The sequence below is a fragment of the Rhagoletis pomonella genome, unplaced genomic scaffold (genome assembly GCF_013731165.1).
Source record: "Rhagoletis pomonella isolate Grant_MI unplaced genomic scaffold, Rhpom_1.0 Rhpom_scaffold_00002, whole genome shotgun sequence".
Taxonomy (NCBI): Eukaryota; Metazoa; Arthropoda; class Insecta; order Diptera; family Tephritidae; genus Rhagoletis; species Rhagoletis pomonella.
The window spans coordinates 23,827,914-23,842,572 of record NW_023458556.1 but is presented as its reverse complement, the minus strand read 5'-3'; the positions used below and the strand labels follow the sequence as shown (position 1 = coordinate 23,842,572).

Sequence of the window (14,659 nt, the reverse complement as noted above, 5' to 3'; positions counted from 1 at the left end):
GAAAGATTATTTTATAGGCAAATTTTGAGTCGATCAAAACGAAAACAATACGAAAAATGACACCGAAGATGGCACAACGCCGAAACCGGTTTGTATCCAAACCAAATTTGACAAGGGATGACGGAAAATCGTTCCACAATACATCATACTCCTACCCTGTCGGAAACACAAACAACTAAAAAGAAAACAATACCCTTCTTTTTTTGTTTTTTTGGTAATTTTCGCAGTTATTTGTCAAAAATCGACGTCATGAATCGACGTAAACGACGAGTTACAAAGTGCCCTTTACAAAAATATATAATTTGTGCAGATTGCGCTCCATAGCATCTACATTTCTAATCCGATTTTCATTATCTTTGGCTCAAAGTTTACTGTAATAATATATCTTCTTTATCGAATTTTTTAAATAATGAAAAAAATAATCAAATGAAACTGCGTATTTGATTGAAAATCTCAGTTTTTTCGCCTGTAGCACTAATAATTTTCATTGAAGTCGCCACAAGGTATATATTTTGGTAAGAGGCACATCAATACCTTTCGAGCTGTAAGTCGCACACGTTAATTTGGAGATTTTTTCATGAGATATTGAAGAAAAGCTACGAAAAGTACCAAAAAACACTTTTTTGAAAAAATCCATCCATTGTCCGATAATTTTAAAATAACGAATAAAATGCGGGACAAATGCAGGACACTTGGATAAAATCAGTACATTTTCAGGTTTTTCAGGTTTGAAAAACTACGCAGGACCGACCTTTGAAAAACAATACGGTCCTGCAAAAAACAGAACGGATGGTCTCCGTATATATAGGTCAGTTCATATTAATGAACATAAAATGAGATCACTATCGATAAAATGGAAATCCTCAAGGGAAATTTATAATTTCAACGCATGGAATTTACATACATTATTTTACTTTCAACCCCCGTATTGCTCAATTACTTCTATTCCTGCAGGATCGCTATTAGGTAAATTCATTTCCAAAGATGTAAACGGATTAAGAATCAAAGTGTTAGAAGAGATTTGAGCGTTTGGTACAAAAAGTATTTTTGATGTTGAAATTGTACTTAAAATCGGCAAATGGTACTTTTGTACATTTTAAAAATAATTGTACTGAAAAAAGTACAATTGTACTTAAAATATGAACACTGTTTCACTGGCGCTGTACTTGCTGCAGCGATGCCAGATTTGAGCGTACTAAATTTTTTACCGATAATAAGTCATGCGAGGGATTTGGGTATTGGGCATTTTACAAGCCTATTAGGAAGTATACATATCTGTGTTCGTATAGAATAGTAGCTTATGTCGGAAGACTGGCTTAGTATAATGAACCATTCGCAGCATACGATTGCGAAAGACTCACTGGCGCCGAGTCGGTGAAGAACTCTTGGAAAATAAACGTAAAAGACGGTAATGTTAATGGCGATGCTAGCAAGTCAATATTCGTTTAAATTTTCATTAAAAATTCTTTGTGGTTTAAAGAATATAGGAAATGGTACATTTTACTAAAGGCTGCCTCCCGACATAAGCTACAATTTCATACGAACACAAATATATCCGTCTACAAATAATGTTGATTATTTTAATTAAGTCCTAAGATAAGTTTGTGAATCTTATCAGTGTTCTATGTAAGAACCAAAAATCAATACCCTCGCCAATTAGAACTTTTGCTTTAAAAGAAAAATATACATAACGCATTTACTCAATACTTGGTCTGGCATCACTGTTTGAGCATTGATGTGCTCAGCTCACTGTTGCCAAGGTCGTGCATTTTGCACTAAATTTAGTGCTTTTGGGAAACCAAAAAGCCAAAATAATTGGAATTCAATGCTTGGTGCGGTATTTACCGATGCTTTTTTAATTTAAGCACACCGAATGCATAGGTACATATGTATGTATGTATGTATACAGTATACACTAATATTCTACATCAAGATGGAATTCATTTACTGAATAAAATGTGAGGAATAGGTAAATTAAATATGTTTTGCGTTGTTATAAATGTATTGAAATTAATTTTTTAATAAAAACGTGAGGAAATGGATATGTATATACACTTTTTACTGAATCAAAAAAATTATTAAACATGATAATAAAAACTAGGCGCTTTTGTTTTGGAAAAATTGGCTTTTTCTGGTGGTCTGATGCCACACTGGCTCAGTTGTCGCAAAAGTACACATACATACACACATTTTTACTTGAAAATAAGTGTGTAGTGGTTAATATGTATACGATGCCATCTCCGTACAGCTCACCTCGCCTAGCACGCTCGCGTGCGCGCAGTTTGCCCGCGACGTCGACTGCGTGCACCTCTGCTGTGGATCCCTATTATAGAGAATTAAACAGGGAATACGGTGGTATAATTTTAAATCCCTAATTTACTGGTCTTCACTATGAAAATCACTTCAAAAAGTTCAACTGTTAATAGCGAAGTTAGCTTTAGGACAATCTTGACCATCTTATATATAGAAATGTTAAGCCCGTTTCTTTAGCTTTAAAGCGACGTTAAGATAAAGTCTCTATGATGAGCAGAACCCGAGACATAACGATTTGAAGAAGTACATGATTAGTCAGAATCACGAAGAAAAGCAAACTTTGACAGATCATATCTCCAAAGAAAAAAGCGAAAAAAAAATTCCTCGAGACGTGTTAGCTTATTTCATGTATAGAACCCATAAAAAAAATTTGGAGCCAATTGAAAGTGTGACACCAAATTTGGCGCCCGATATGAAAAAGAATGTCTCATATACTGCAGCTAAGGATGAAGAGAAAAGGCAAGTGAGAAAAAAACTACAAGAGTGATTGATACCAATATTGAGCGCAAGTGCTAAGATCAGGTGGCACAATGTACTAAAAATTAAAGGAATACTAAGCTTCTTTTTGGTTGTTGTCTCCAAACCAAATTTGACAAGGGATGACGGAAAATCGTTCCACATACATCAGAATATTAAGCTGTTATAAAGATAGCTTTTAACTACCACGCAGGGCAGTGCACATAAGTATGATGTAAATGAATTTCTTCTAGTTAGGTTCCAGCTGCTGCTCCGAACAAGGGTCTTGTGTTAAAAATATATTGTGTTTACAATTACATCCATAATTTCTGTGGTCATAAACAATAATCGCCTAAGTCGAAAAACCTGAATTCGGAAAAAACGCTTTAAAGATTTGGATTGTAATGTTAGCCTTATGGGGAAACCAAAATATTTTCATCTATAATTTTTTAAATAGCCTCGGTAATGAGATGGGAGTTTTTCACATACACATGGAATAGTAGTTGCAGAAAACGATAGCATATATAACTCAATTCTTTCTTAAGTCGACTTAGGCGGTTATTGCTTATGACCAGAGATTTTTAGTTATGTTTGTGTGAAATAAAATTATTTAAAAAAAAATATTGTTTTACGATTTCTTTTATATAAATATGTGTGTTTCACCTTTAGCACTTTCTCACATGTGACAATGAGAGTCGATGTAAAAAAAGAAATATGTATGTCAAGCAGTTTCTTCAATGTTAATCTATGAGAATTTAAGTGAATGATGGTTTTATTAATTTACTTAATGTTACGGATCCTCAATATCGTCTGCTTTATATACATACCTTTTTAAGATTAAATACCTTTGCATTCCAATATCGTCTGTGAAGTCAGAGGGAGTTTCAAGTACCTTCATTAATTATTAATAATCGCCGAACTCTGGACAAGCATTTTTGCAGAAAAATGTTTATACAAACAAATAAAAATGTACAGGATATAGTACATTTACCTTAATAAAGCTAAACTCTTTTATTATAAATATATTTTTTTTTTTATAAAATTAAATATGGCCGTTAGTATCTATATATCGATGGGGTTCATCAATACTATCGGCGAATATCGATAGTCACTACAATGCACAGTTTTCCACCTATAAGCTTACCACTTGATTTAAACTCTCGTTAAAAATTGTATGCTCTTTAATAAATTACTGATATATATGTATGTTGAAAATTATTTCATTGCAGTACTTTGGAAGCCGATCGACCACCTCTTAAATTTTACTCTTAAAATGAGTTTACCTCTTGATTTAAAATCGCTTTGCAAATTCGATACTAGTGCAAACTTCGTTCTTGGTTTGTTGCAACATGTGGATAAGGTTTGCACTCAGGCTCTTGAAGACGGCATTAATTTATGGCGCCTACTTATCAATGAGAGAGCTAATTTGACAAGGTTAATATATGTACATAAATATACGTCTTATAATTAAAATCATGTCTTTTTTTACAGAGATGCAAGTCGACTTATAGTTCGAAAAATTACAAGTGAAGTTGTCCACAAAGGCGCTGATTATTATCCATTTGTTAATAGGACTGAGTTTCAAATAGAATTAACTAATATTCACACTTTGTCATTCAGGGATATAATATTTCCTCCATTGCATGCCTTTTGTGAGGAATTGCAAGTATTACCAAGTGGTATAGATTTTCTTAAAGTATTTCTTAAATCGCCATCCACTTACTTGCGATCATGAATGAAAAAGTAATAAAAAAAATTAAATTTGTTTACATAATTCTTTGCAAATATAAATTAGCGAAAACTAAATAAAAAAGATCCCCGATTTTACCACAAATTTGTTTTACAAACGCAATAACGTGCACATGGGCGTATCCAGAACGAAATTTATTATTTTTTATACAAATATTTATATAATTAACTTTTTCAGTAGTGTTTTTGAGCTTTGTACCACGATTTGTTTGTTAGGAAAAATGGGAAAACAACAAAGGGTCCAACCCTAAATGTAAAAATGCAAAGCATCAGTCTCTTTTATTTCTAAACCTCTGTATATTTTGTTGCCAAATGTGCGAAACCACGGTTAGATGCTAGTTTGCATCTAGGTTGCACAAGTTAGACCTTTTGTTCTAGTGCGCTTTACAAATAAAAGAGACTGATGCTTTGCATTTTTACATTTAGGATTTCACCCTATGTCTACGCGGTAGAAGTTGTAGCTGCTATTTCAGAGATCACCACATCTCCTCATCAGGCTTCTTTTTTGTTGACTTCATCAGGGATCGAACCCGCGTCATCGATGTGCAAAGTCAGAAGCGCTAACCACTAAGCTATGCACAACCCGTAAACTCTTGTTGCTAATCCATTTCCTTATTCAACCTACCACTATCAAGTGTCTCTGATTCGCCGGTATTTAAGCTGGACAGCGTGGTTGTTTTAGTTAATTCCATACATAAAACAGATCATTCATTATATAGTTTTAGGCAGGCTCATCCCAAACTATATATTTGTAAAATTTAAGTTTGCAATACGATTTGTTTGTTAGGTAAAATTTAAAAATAACAAAGTCTTAGCGGTAGAAATTATAGCTGCTATTTCGGAGATCACCACATCTCCTCATCAGCCTTTTTTTATAGACTTCAGCAGGGATCGAACCTGCGTAATCGATGTTCAAAGTCAGAAGCGTTAACCACTGAGCCATGTACATCCCGTAAACTCTTGTTGCTAATTCATTTTCCTTATTCAACCTACTTCTATCAAGTACAGCTGATTTGCCGCTATTTAACCTCGACACCGTGGTTGGTTTTGTCAATTCTATACATCCATTTGCTTATTTGCTTTTTTGTATAGTTTCAGGCAGGCTCTTCCTAAACTATGTATTTGTCAATGTTATTGTGGCTTATTAACATTTTATTTTTAATATTTTTATTGAGCTTTGCACGCCGATTGTTTATTAAGAAAAATTGAAAAAGCAACAAAGTCTAAGCGGTAGAAGTTATAGCAGCTATTTCGGAGATCACCACATCTCCTCATCAGACTTCTTTTTTCTAGACTTCAGCAGGGATCGAACCTGCGTAATCGATGTCCAAAGTCAGAAGCGTTAACCACTGAGCTATGCACTCCCCGTAAACTCTTGTTGCTAATTCATTTTACTTATTCAACCAACTACTATCAAGTGCAGCTGATTTGGCGCTATTTAAACTCGACAGCGTAGTTGTTGTTGTCAATTCTATAATCCATTTGCTTTTTTGTATAGTTTCAGGCAGGCTCTACCTAAACTATGTATTTGTCAATGTTATTGTGGCTTATTAACATTTTATTTTTAATATTTTTTATTGAGCTTTATACCACGATTGTTTATTAGGAAAAATCTAAAAAGCAACAAAGTCTAAGCGGTCGCTTATAACTATGAGCTGCCTTCTTATAACTATATGCACCGACCCTCAGGCACAAACGCTTTTAAGAGGGGGCCTACATCGTCAAAGGGTGCCTTCCCAAAACAAAAAAAAATTGTATAATATAGAAACCAGTAGTCCTGAAGAAGGACATGATTCTTCAAGTTACTGTGACGGTACAGAGAACGATTCACAGCAGGTAAATTTTTTTGACGACCGGGCCACCAGCTTATTTCATATGAGGAGTAGTGCCTCATATTCAAGCATACCTTACCTGACGTGCCTGACCAACAGCAGTACTGCCTTAAACTTTCTTATAGATACAGGGGCAAATAAAAATTTCATAAAGCCTACTCTAGCTGCTCGTTCAATATTAGTCGATCCACCTTTCTCGGTGCAGACGGTGTCAGGACCAATAGTAATAAAAAGGAAAATTTGTGGAAAATTTTTCCTTAATGTAGGGAACGACACCAAGACAACTTTTTACCAGGACTCCAATCTTTTGACGGCATTATATGAGATGGTACGCTAAAGGCACTCGGTGCGGTGATAGATAGGAAAAACCATATTCTCACAATCGAGCCGAACATTAAAATTCCACCGAGAAACAAAACAGTTGGAAGCATTAATTTTTCTGCTGCAAATGAAATTCTTAAGGCAGTAGTTCCTTTTTTAAAGTCTCTTGTAGAAAAGTACTCTCATTTGTTCGGGCCACTGAATATAAAAACAAACATCAAAACCTCCGTTCGGGCTGAGATAAAATCCACCACAGATGAGCCCATATACACAAAAAGTTATCCATATCCCGCCAACATGAGGAAAGAGGTAGAGAAGCAGGTTACCGAATTGCTCGAGAAAGGCATCATACGGCCATCTAAAAGTTCGTATAATTCTCCCATTTGGGTAGTTCCGAAAAAACGTAAGCCCTCCGGTGAAAAGCAGTATAGAATGGTTGTAGATTTCAAACGTTTGAATGCGGTTACCGTATCAGACGCTTATCCGATTCCGGATATTAACGCAACACTGGCCAGTCTAGGGATCGCTAAATATTTCACGACGATTGATCTTACCTCAGGCTTTCATCAAATTGCGATGAAGGATTCAGATATACCCAAAACCGCGTTTTCAACCAGGAATGGAAAATACGAATTTCTGAGACTACCTTTTTGATTGAAAAATGTGCTGGCTATATTCCAACGCATGATTGATGATGTCCTTAAGGAATATATTGGGAGGATATGCTATGTGTATATTGATGATATTATTGTCTTTGGAAAAAATACTGATGAGCATATAAAAACTTAGAAATAGTATTTGAAACGCTCGAGAACGCTAATTTGAGAGTGAATTTGGAAAAAACTTAATTTATGGGAACGGAAGTAGAATTTCTGGGTTATGTGATCACGTCTGATGGGATGAAACCAGATCCTTCGAAGGTGCAGGCAATAGAGAACTTTTCGGCCCCAGAAACACTAAAAGAACTGAAAAGTTTTTTGGGAATGACGTCGTACTACCGAAAGTTAATTCGAGATTACGCGAAAGTTGCAAAACTGTTAACCAGTCTCACGCGGGGGGAAAACGCGCAAGTTAAGGCCAACCAATCGAGAAGAATACGCATTAGTCTGAACCGTGAAGCCCTTCAAGCTTTCGATAATTTAAAAAAACTACTAGTTTCCTCAGATATTCTTGCTTTCCGAGATTTCGAAAAACCATTTAACCTTACTACCGACGCTTCAAACTATGCCATTGGTGGGGTGCTGTCTCAAGGAGAACCAGGAAAAGATCGGCCCATCGCGTACACTTCAAGATCTTTAACTAGAACGGAGGAAAACTACGCCACAAACGAGAAAGAAATGTTGGCAATAGTTTGGGCTCTAGATAATTTGAGATCTTACCTCTATGGGGCGAAAAAATTTGAATTTTCACTGATCACCAGCCTCTCACGTTTGCGTTGGGAAGTAGGAACTACAACGCAAAGTTGAAGAGGTGGAAGGCGAGAATAGAAGAGTATAACCACGAATTGATTTACACTCCTGGTAAATAAATGTTGTGGCAGACGCTCTTTCGAGAATTCCATGCCAGGCAAACCATTTAACAGCATCGTTGGGGCCTAACGATTTATCAACAGAAGCTAGAAGCGAAGAGGGGACAGTTCACCGTGCGGACCGCGATGCGTCAGACCTTATTCCACATGTAGAAAAATTCCAGAGAATCATTTACAGCTTCTGCAAGAAGTGTATCTGGAACATTTTCTTTTGTACAAAATCAGGATAACGCAGAGGGTGGTCGAAGATGTTGCCAACGAAGGTAGAATTTGTAGAATAATAGAGGACGAAAATAGGATTGCTCATAGGAACTCGAGGAAAAATAAAGAGCAAATCCTAGAAAAATACTATCTTCCCAAAATGGCGAGCCGGATAAGAAAATTCACCATCATTTGTGAAACCTGCCTCGCAAACAAATATGATAGACATCCTCCAGTACCGGCGATGAAAGACACTCCGGTGGCAAAATACCCATGCGAAATTGTGCATGTGGACATCTTCGAAATTCAAGGAGAAAAATTTTTATCCTGCATAGATAAATTTTCCAAATTTGCAAAACTTTTCCACATAAAAAACCGAGCATCCGTCACTATTCGCGCCAAGCTAGCTAAACTAGTCTATTCTTTACAACTCCTAAAATTATAGTAACCGATAACGAGAGGGGATTCATGACTCCTTTGCTATGTAACTATATAAGAGGTCTGGGGATTGAACTATACCAGACTCCAGTTCAAAGAAGTGAGGTAAATGGTCAGGTTGAAAAATTCCACTCTACCATTATTGAGATCTATCGATGCATTCAAAAAGAGATTAATAACGTTAGACGAAAAGAATTGGTGGTAGGAAGGTCCATAAGGCACAAATTAAAACTACTTCCAAGTAAAAAAAAAGAAAACAAAAACAGGAGCAAACAACAAATTAAGTCAAACGCACGACACAAAAAAAAAACAAAAAAAATATTTTTCCGAATGTCGGAAGCCAAAATAATAAAAACTATTATAGCACAGACGAAACAAAAAGCGTTAACGGCTAACTAAAAAGAGGAAAAAGCTGCCCATAACAAATCACTTAGCCAAGACGTAATAACGCTTACAAAAAGAGGCAAATATTGCCGACCAAAAAAAAAAAAAATGAACACTAACGGCTAAATTAAAGAGGCAAAAGCTGTCGCATGAAAATCACTTAGCCAACACATAATAACGCTTAAAAAAGAAGCAAATATTGCCGACCAAAAAAAAAATGAACACTAAATTTCTTTTTTTTCTTTTTGATACCAACTTACCCACCGCAGGTTTGGTAAAGCCACAAGACCCTATGGAAGTAACTCGTAACGGCATACCTGAAATAGAAATACAAAACTGCTCAAAATCTGTAACAAAAAATGTTTTTTCTATTAACATTCTTGGTTCCTGTGGAATTTCCAATTACGTGGTTTAGAGAATCGGGGACGGTAGTAGCATATGGGCATTCCCATGGTGGCGCACGTGACAGTCGTACGATTTCAATGTGATACAAAAAAGGAATACCATTTGTTTTCTTTAACTTTTTTGGGCCATTGTATAGCACATAATTAGCTCTATATTTAACCGAAAAATTAAATCAATCGAACTGCTTGGTCCTGAAATATAAGCATTTAAAGAGAGGTTCGTTACGTGACAAAAAATGGAAGTTGATTTTTTCTTTTCTTACAAAATCGCAAAACTCTGCGAATTGTGGATGGCTATTTTGATGAAACTTATTTTGATATGATTTAGAGCAATTCTTGTTGTTTTTAGAGTTTTTTGAATTAATGCAAATTGTTTCAATTCTCTTTTACAACCCCAAGTGTGAAACGTGACGTGACGTGGCGTGACGTGACATAAATTTCCATCGTTATATTTTTGTTAATATTGCTTTTAAATGAATTTTCAACGCAAATAAAACATGTATTTTATGTAGAATATACTTTATATTTTGACTTCAGCGCCAATTCAGGGTCAATTTATTAGAAATCTATGATTTATTATGTTTCAACCACATGCGCCAAATTCGAACCAAATCGGACCATAAATACGGTTTTTCGAAATATCTCGACCTTGGCACCACCTAGGAAGACCAATTTATGCAAACATTATTCTTCTTACATAGCCAGTATATATTTTAAAAAGAACACAAATCGGCCCGTAAATACGTTAGATATAAAACTTTTATTTTTTTTGTCGTGGTGGACCTTCCGCTGGAAACACCCATATAAGAATATACCGATGTACAACGGAAAACAAAAATTTAATTGTAGCGTAATTTTGAAAAATATTGTTAACAAAAAAAGAAAAAATTAATTAAATGTATTTTCTTTTCTTTTTTTTGATTATCCAATAATTTTTAGATATTGCTCATTATCTTTTGATAAATAACTTTTAAAAACCTCTAGCCATCTTCTCAACTAATAAAGGATAATTTTAAAATATGGCCCACTAATCTTTACTAAATAAGTTCAACAACCTCTAGCCACTATTTAAGAAAAGGGTAATATGCAACCATTTAATTACTTATACTTATAAAAATTCTTTTTTTTCCGCCGTCCCTGAAAAAAAAATATATATATAAAAGTTAGAAAGAAAGAAATAGAAAAGTTAGAAAAAATATAAAAAAAAAACAGAGAAATAAGCGTCGAACAGCGCGGGGCGGCCCCCAACTTTAATTTTTCCGGCACGAATCCGCCCGATGACATCGGGGGATAGGAAACTTGGGCTTTCCGACCCAAGCTAATGCTAGCAAATACCACAACGTGGATGTAGCTCGGCATTTCCGACCACGTTTAAAAAATTAAAAGCGCTATGGAGCGGAAACCAGGCCTTTCCGCCCGCAGCCTATGCTTTTTATCAAATACAGCATCAAGGTAGACTGGAGACTCGGCCTCGCCAGCTACTTACTGCCTACATTTATTCTACAAACGTGCAAAGAAATGGTCAACCACGTCCTTTTATTAACCCTTTCTGTTTTTTTTTTTTCAAAATAGCTAGGAAACTTCAGCGCTGACTAGTGAACTTTTGGACCCGATGCCTTGGACTAGCACCAACTTGCGGCAAAATTATTAACTTGTGAAGTACATAAGTCATAATGTAAATGTAAGGTGTGGTGGCTTAATCATCTAACAGACGCTGCTTATAGCAAGGGGGCAGGTATGTTTAGGCCTCCACGCTAAATCTACTTATTAAATAATATAATCAGTACCACCCTAATGTGAAGTTAACGCATGGACACATACACACTTATATGTGAAAAACTGCACTTTTTCCGTCAGTGCGTATTCGGTCAATTTCCCCTCAAAACGGATCCTAAAAACTGTTTTGAGGGTTCGATTTAAGTCTTTCAATTCTTTTACTTGCTATTGGAGTTTAATCTCCAACGATTACGGACGTTCCGCCACCACACCACTACATATCAGAGGTAACGTTGTAAGCCCACTTGAATTCTAATATACATATATATTGAATAAACCACCTAATACCATTTTATACTAAGTATATTAAACTTGGCCTTTTATTTCTTCTTGTTTTTTTTTCAAATAAAAACACTGGTGCTTTGTTGGAGTTTATACCCACGCAAACGCCACGGTTTTTCCACCCCTATTCTAACAAAGCTGCAAAAGGGAGCGCATCACTATTGTGATTTCTACTGCGCCTGAAAATATGCCACAAAAAATAGATTTTAAGTGCTTAAGAATGCACTAAGATTTTAAAATTATATTGTGGCGGCATGTTTGCTTTAGCGACATACTTTGAAGCGCAGTATAAATCACAGTAGTGATGCACTGTATTTTGTGACGTTGTTAGAATAGGGGGGTGAAGCAGGGATCGCTCGATTTGTACCTTTTGGCAGGTACAGAGTGGTGTTGTTCGGAAATTCTTTTATTGAGCCGTCTTCGCTTAACAGCCTCTTTACAGCGCTTTCAGTACTGCTAGTGATATCAGAGCGTAATTTTCCGGCGCAACTAGTAGTATAGTTTTAGGTTTATATATAATATGTAATATAATATAATATAATAATATTATATTATAATAATCCCAACGGTTTTACCCTCCATTCCAGCCCATCCGCACGAGTGGCGCAGTTCGCTTGACGTAAGGAACCAATATTTTAAATTTTTTGGCTGATTTTGTCTTTATGTTAATGATTCATTTATTGAGAGATAATAGTATCGCTTTATTAATGCTGAAAAGCGAATCAGATATATCAAATGTGCTGGGCGGTTACCCTGTAATGCGATGCGAATGAAAAAATTTTCGCATTTGCAATATTCGTACTCTGTAGTTCGACAATCGCAAAGGTTTTTGACATTTTCGCATTTAGTTTTTCCCTTTCGCAATAATTTTTTCCCCTTCGCTTTGGCAGCACTCTGTTTTGCAAAGGCAAATGTCAAACACTCGTGGCATTCGTAATTTCCACGCTACAGCTAAAAAGCAGTCGCATTGTATAAAAATTTAAGTATAAAATAACATAACATGATTTAGGTGGTATAATGTAGTAATAATCTGTTAAATTTATAGGGAGAACCCAAAAACAAAACAAACGCAGCAAAAGCAGTTAGAAATTCTTGTGGACTTCATGAGATCGCATCCCGACTTGTCCAAAGGACTATTAAAAACTTCGGACATTAAAAATGCTTTCAATAATCTGTGGAAGAAGTTAGTTTGCCAGTTAAATGCAGCTGCGCAATATAGCCGGTTGAAAAAAGGTGATTTTATGTATGCAGTATTAAGGAATTATGATATAATGTATGTAATCAATTTCTATGTTTGGGCTGACTATAAAGTACATTTAAAGGCCAAACTGCGCCGTAACAAACAAAGCGTTTCGGGAACTGGAGGCGGTCCTTCAACTTACGTACCATAGTCACAGTTGGAGCAGCAAGTAAGTGAGTTGTTGTGCACTGAGCAATCAGTAAGCGGGATAAGTGGCACACTGGTGTTTGGTGCAGCGTCAAGTGCATGCAGGAAGAACAAATTGAAACAACCGAAACTGAAAATGTCGAACCCACGGAAAAATGATGTATTTATAGAAGCGAATGAATATGATACTGAGCTACCTCAATTTTCAAGTGCCACACCTACTCCCCGCAAGAAGCAGAGTCTACTTGAACGACAATTTGAAAATCAAATTGTGTTTCAAAAGACTTCAGCAAAAGCATTGAACGACATAAATTTTAATTTGAAAAACATTTTTAAAACAATGAAAAAAGTAAAAAATTTGCACAACGAAAGTTCAAACTTGAAAATGAAAAGTTGATCTTCAGGCAAAAAATTGAGCGTCAAAAATTGCAACTGAAGCTCAGAAAGTTAGAGTTAAAAAAAGAAATGCTTGAAGTTGAATTGAAAAGCAAAGAGTTGATATCTAATAACAATATCTAACCAGCGACTGCACTGTGCAACAATTTCAAGGTCAATGCCTAAGTCGGAATGATTCTAACTCTGGATAAATCCCTAGACTCACATAGTAAAACCTCCAAATTTGTTTGCATTCGCAGTTAGATTTTATTTTTTATGGTCATTTTAAGTTTACAAGTTTATGCACAGCTTAGTGTACAGCTGCGGTCAAAATAATAGCACCAAAATTCAGAATGGTGTTGCTGGCGACTTATGTTTATTTATTTATTTTCTAATAATTTTCATTTAAATTATAGCTCGACCTACAACAGAAACCTAATAAGTAAATGCATCAGAACTTCACAAGGTTTACGATAACTAATTAAATTTCAAAAAATGTTCATACAAATTTCAAACTTCTTATTCAGAGTAATAAAGTGCAAGTTTCAAGTCCCTAAATTAAAAGTTATTTTTAGCGACTTGAAACTTGCACTTTAATATACTAAAATGCATGGGCTATAAAAGTGCATACACGAAAATTTTCCTAAAAAAACTCTGAATAAGTTTGAAATTTTTATTACTTTTTTTTGAAACTTGATAAATTTTTATGAACTTTGCGTAAGCTTTGAGGCTTTTACTTATGTATGTATGTGGTGTAGCATGACAGCTAAGCAAAACAAAATGTTCATACAATATTAAGTAAAAAGTTCAATATACTTTTGGCAATAACTAGGCCAAAGTACTCAAATCAATTTAGCTTGCGCTGCACTTCTCCAATAACAGAAACTCGATTGAACCCATATACATTTATGTATGCATGCACAACAACGTAGAATCATAAGCATGACTAACAACTTAGAAATGTAAGTTTGTAAATTAGATTACTCATAAGGTAGATTGTAAGCATATAAAAGAACGGCGATGAGCCGAATAAAACATTCCCACTTTAAGACTCAACGTTTTTACTTGCGTTTTACTTTTGGATTCATTGTGGGGCATTTTAATGCTCACCTAAATGCGGCTGTAGAGCTAAGACAATACTAAACTCCTTCCAATCTTTACATGGCGATCCTGCCAGCTCAAAGCTAGATCCTGCCAGCTCAAAGCTAGATCC

The 14,659-nt window shown here is 35.4% G+C and overlaps 2 protein-coding genes across 4 annotated transcripts in view; both read left to right on the top strand.

Moving 5' to 3' along the window:
* LOC118733321 overlaps positions 1 to 4,595 on the top strand; it is a 259,753-nt gene extending 255,158 nt beyond the window's left edge. Inside the window, exons 3-4 of one of the 2 annotated variants that reach the window (XM_036462677.1) lie at positions 3,999 to 4,203; positions 4,261 to 4,595. In XM_036462677.1, coding sequence (XP_036318570.1) covers positions 3,999 to 4,203; positions 4,261 to 4,504 — 449 coding nt within the window. In that variant the 3' untranslated portion in view covers positions 4,505 to 4,595. The remainder of the gene's footprint in view (positions 1 to 3,998; positions 4,204 to 4,260) is intronic. The other variant, XM_036462676.1, reaches the window with a different exon arrangement.
* LOC118733322 (D-2-hydroxyglutarate dehydrogenase, mitochondrial-like) overlaps positions 1 to 14,659 on the top strand; it is a 468,040-nt gene that overhangs the window by 357,594 nt on the left and 95,787 nt on the right. The gene's annotated exons all lie outside the window — the stretch shown is intronic.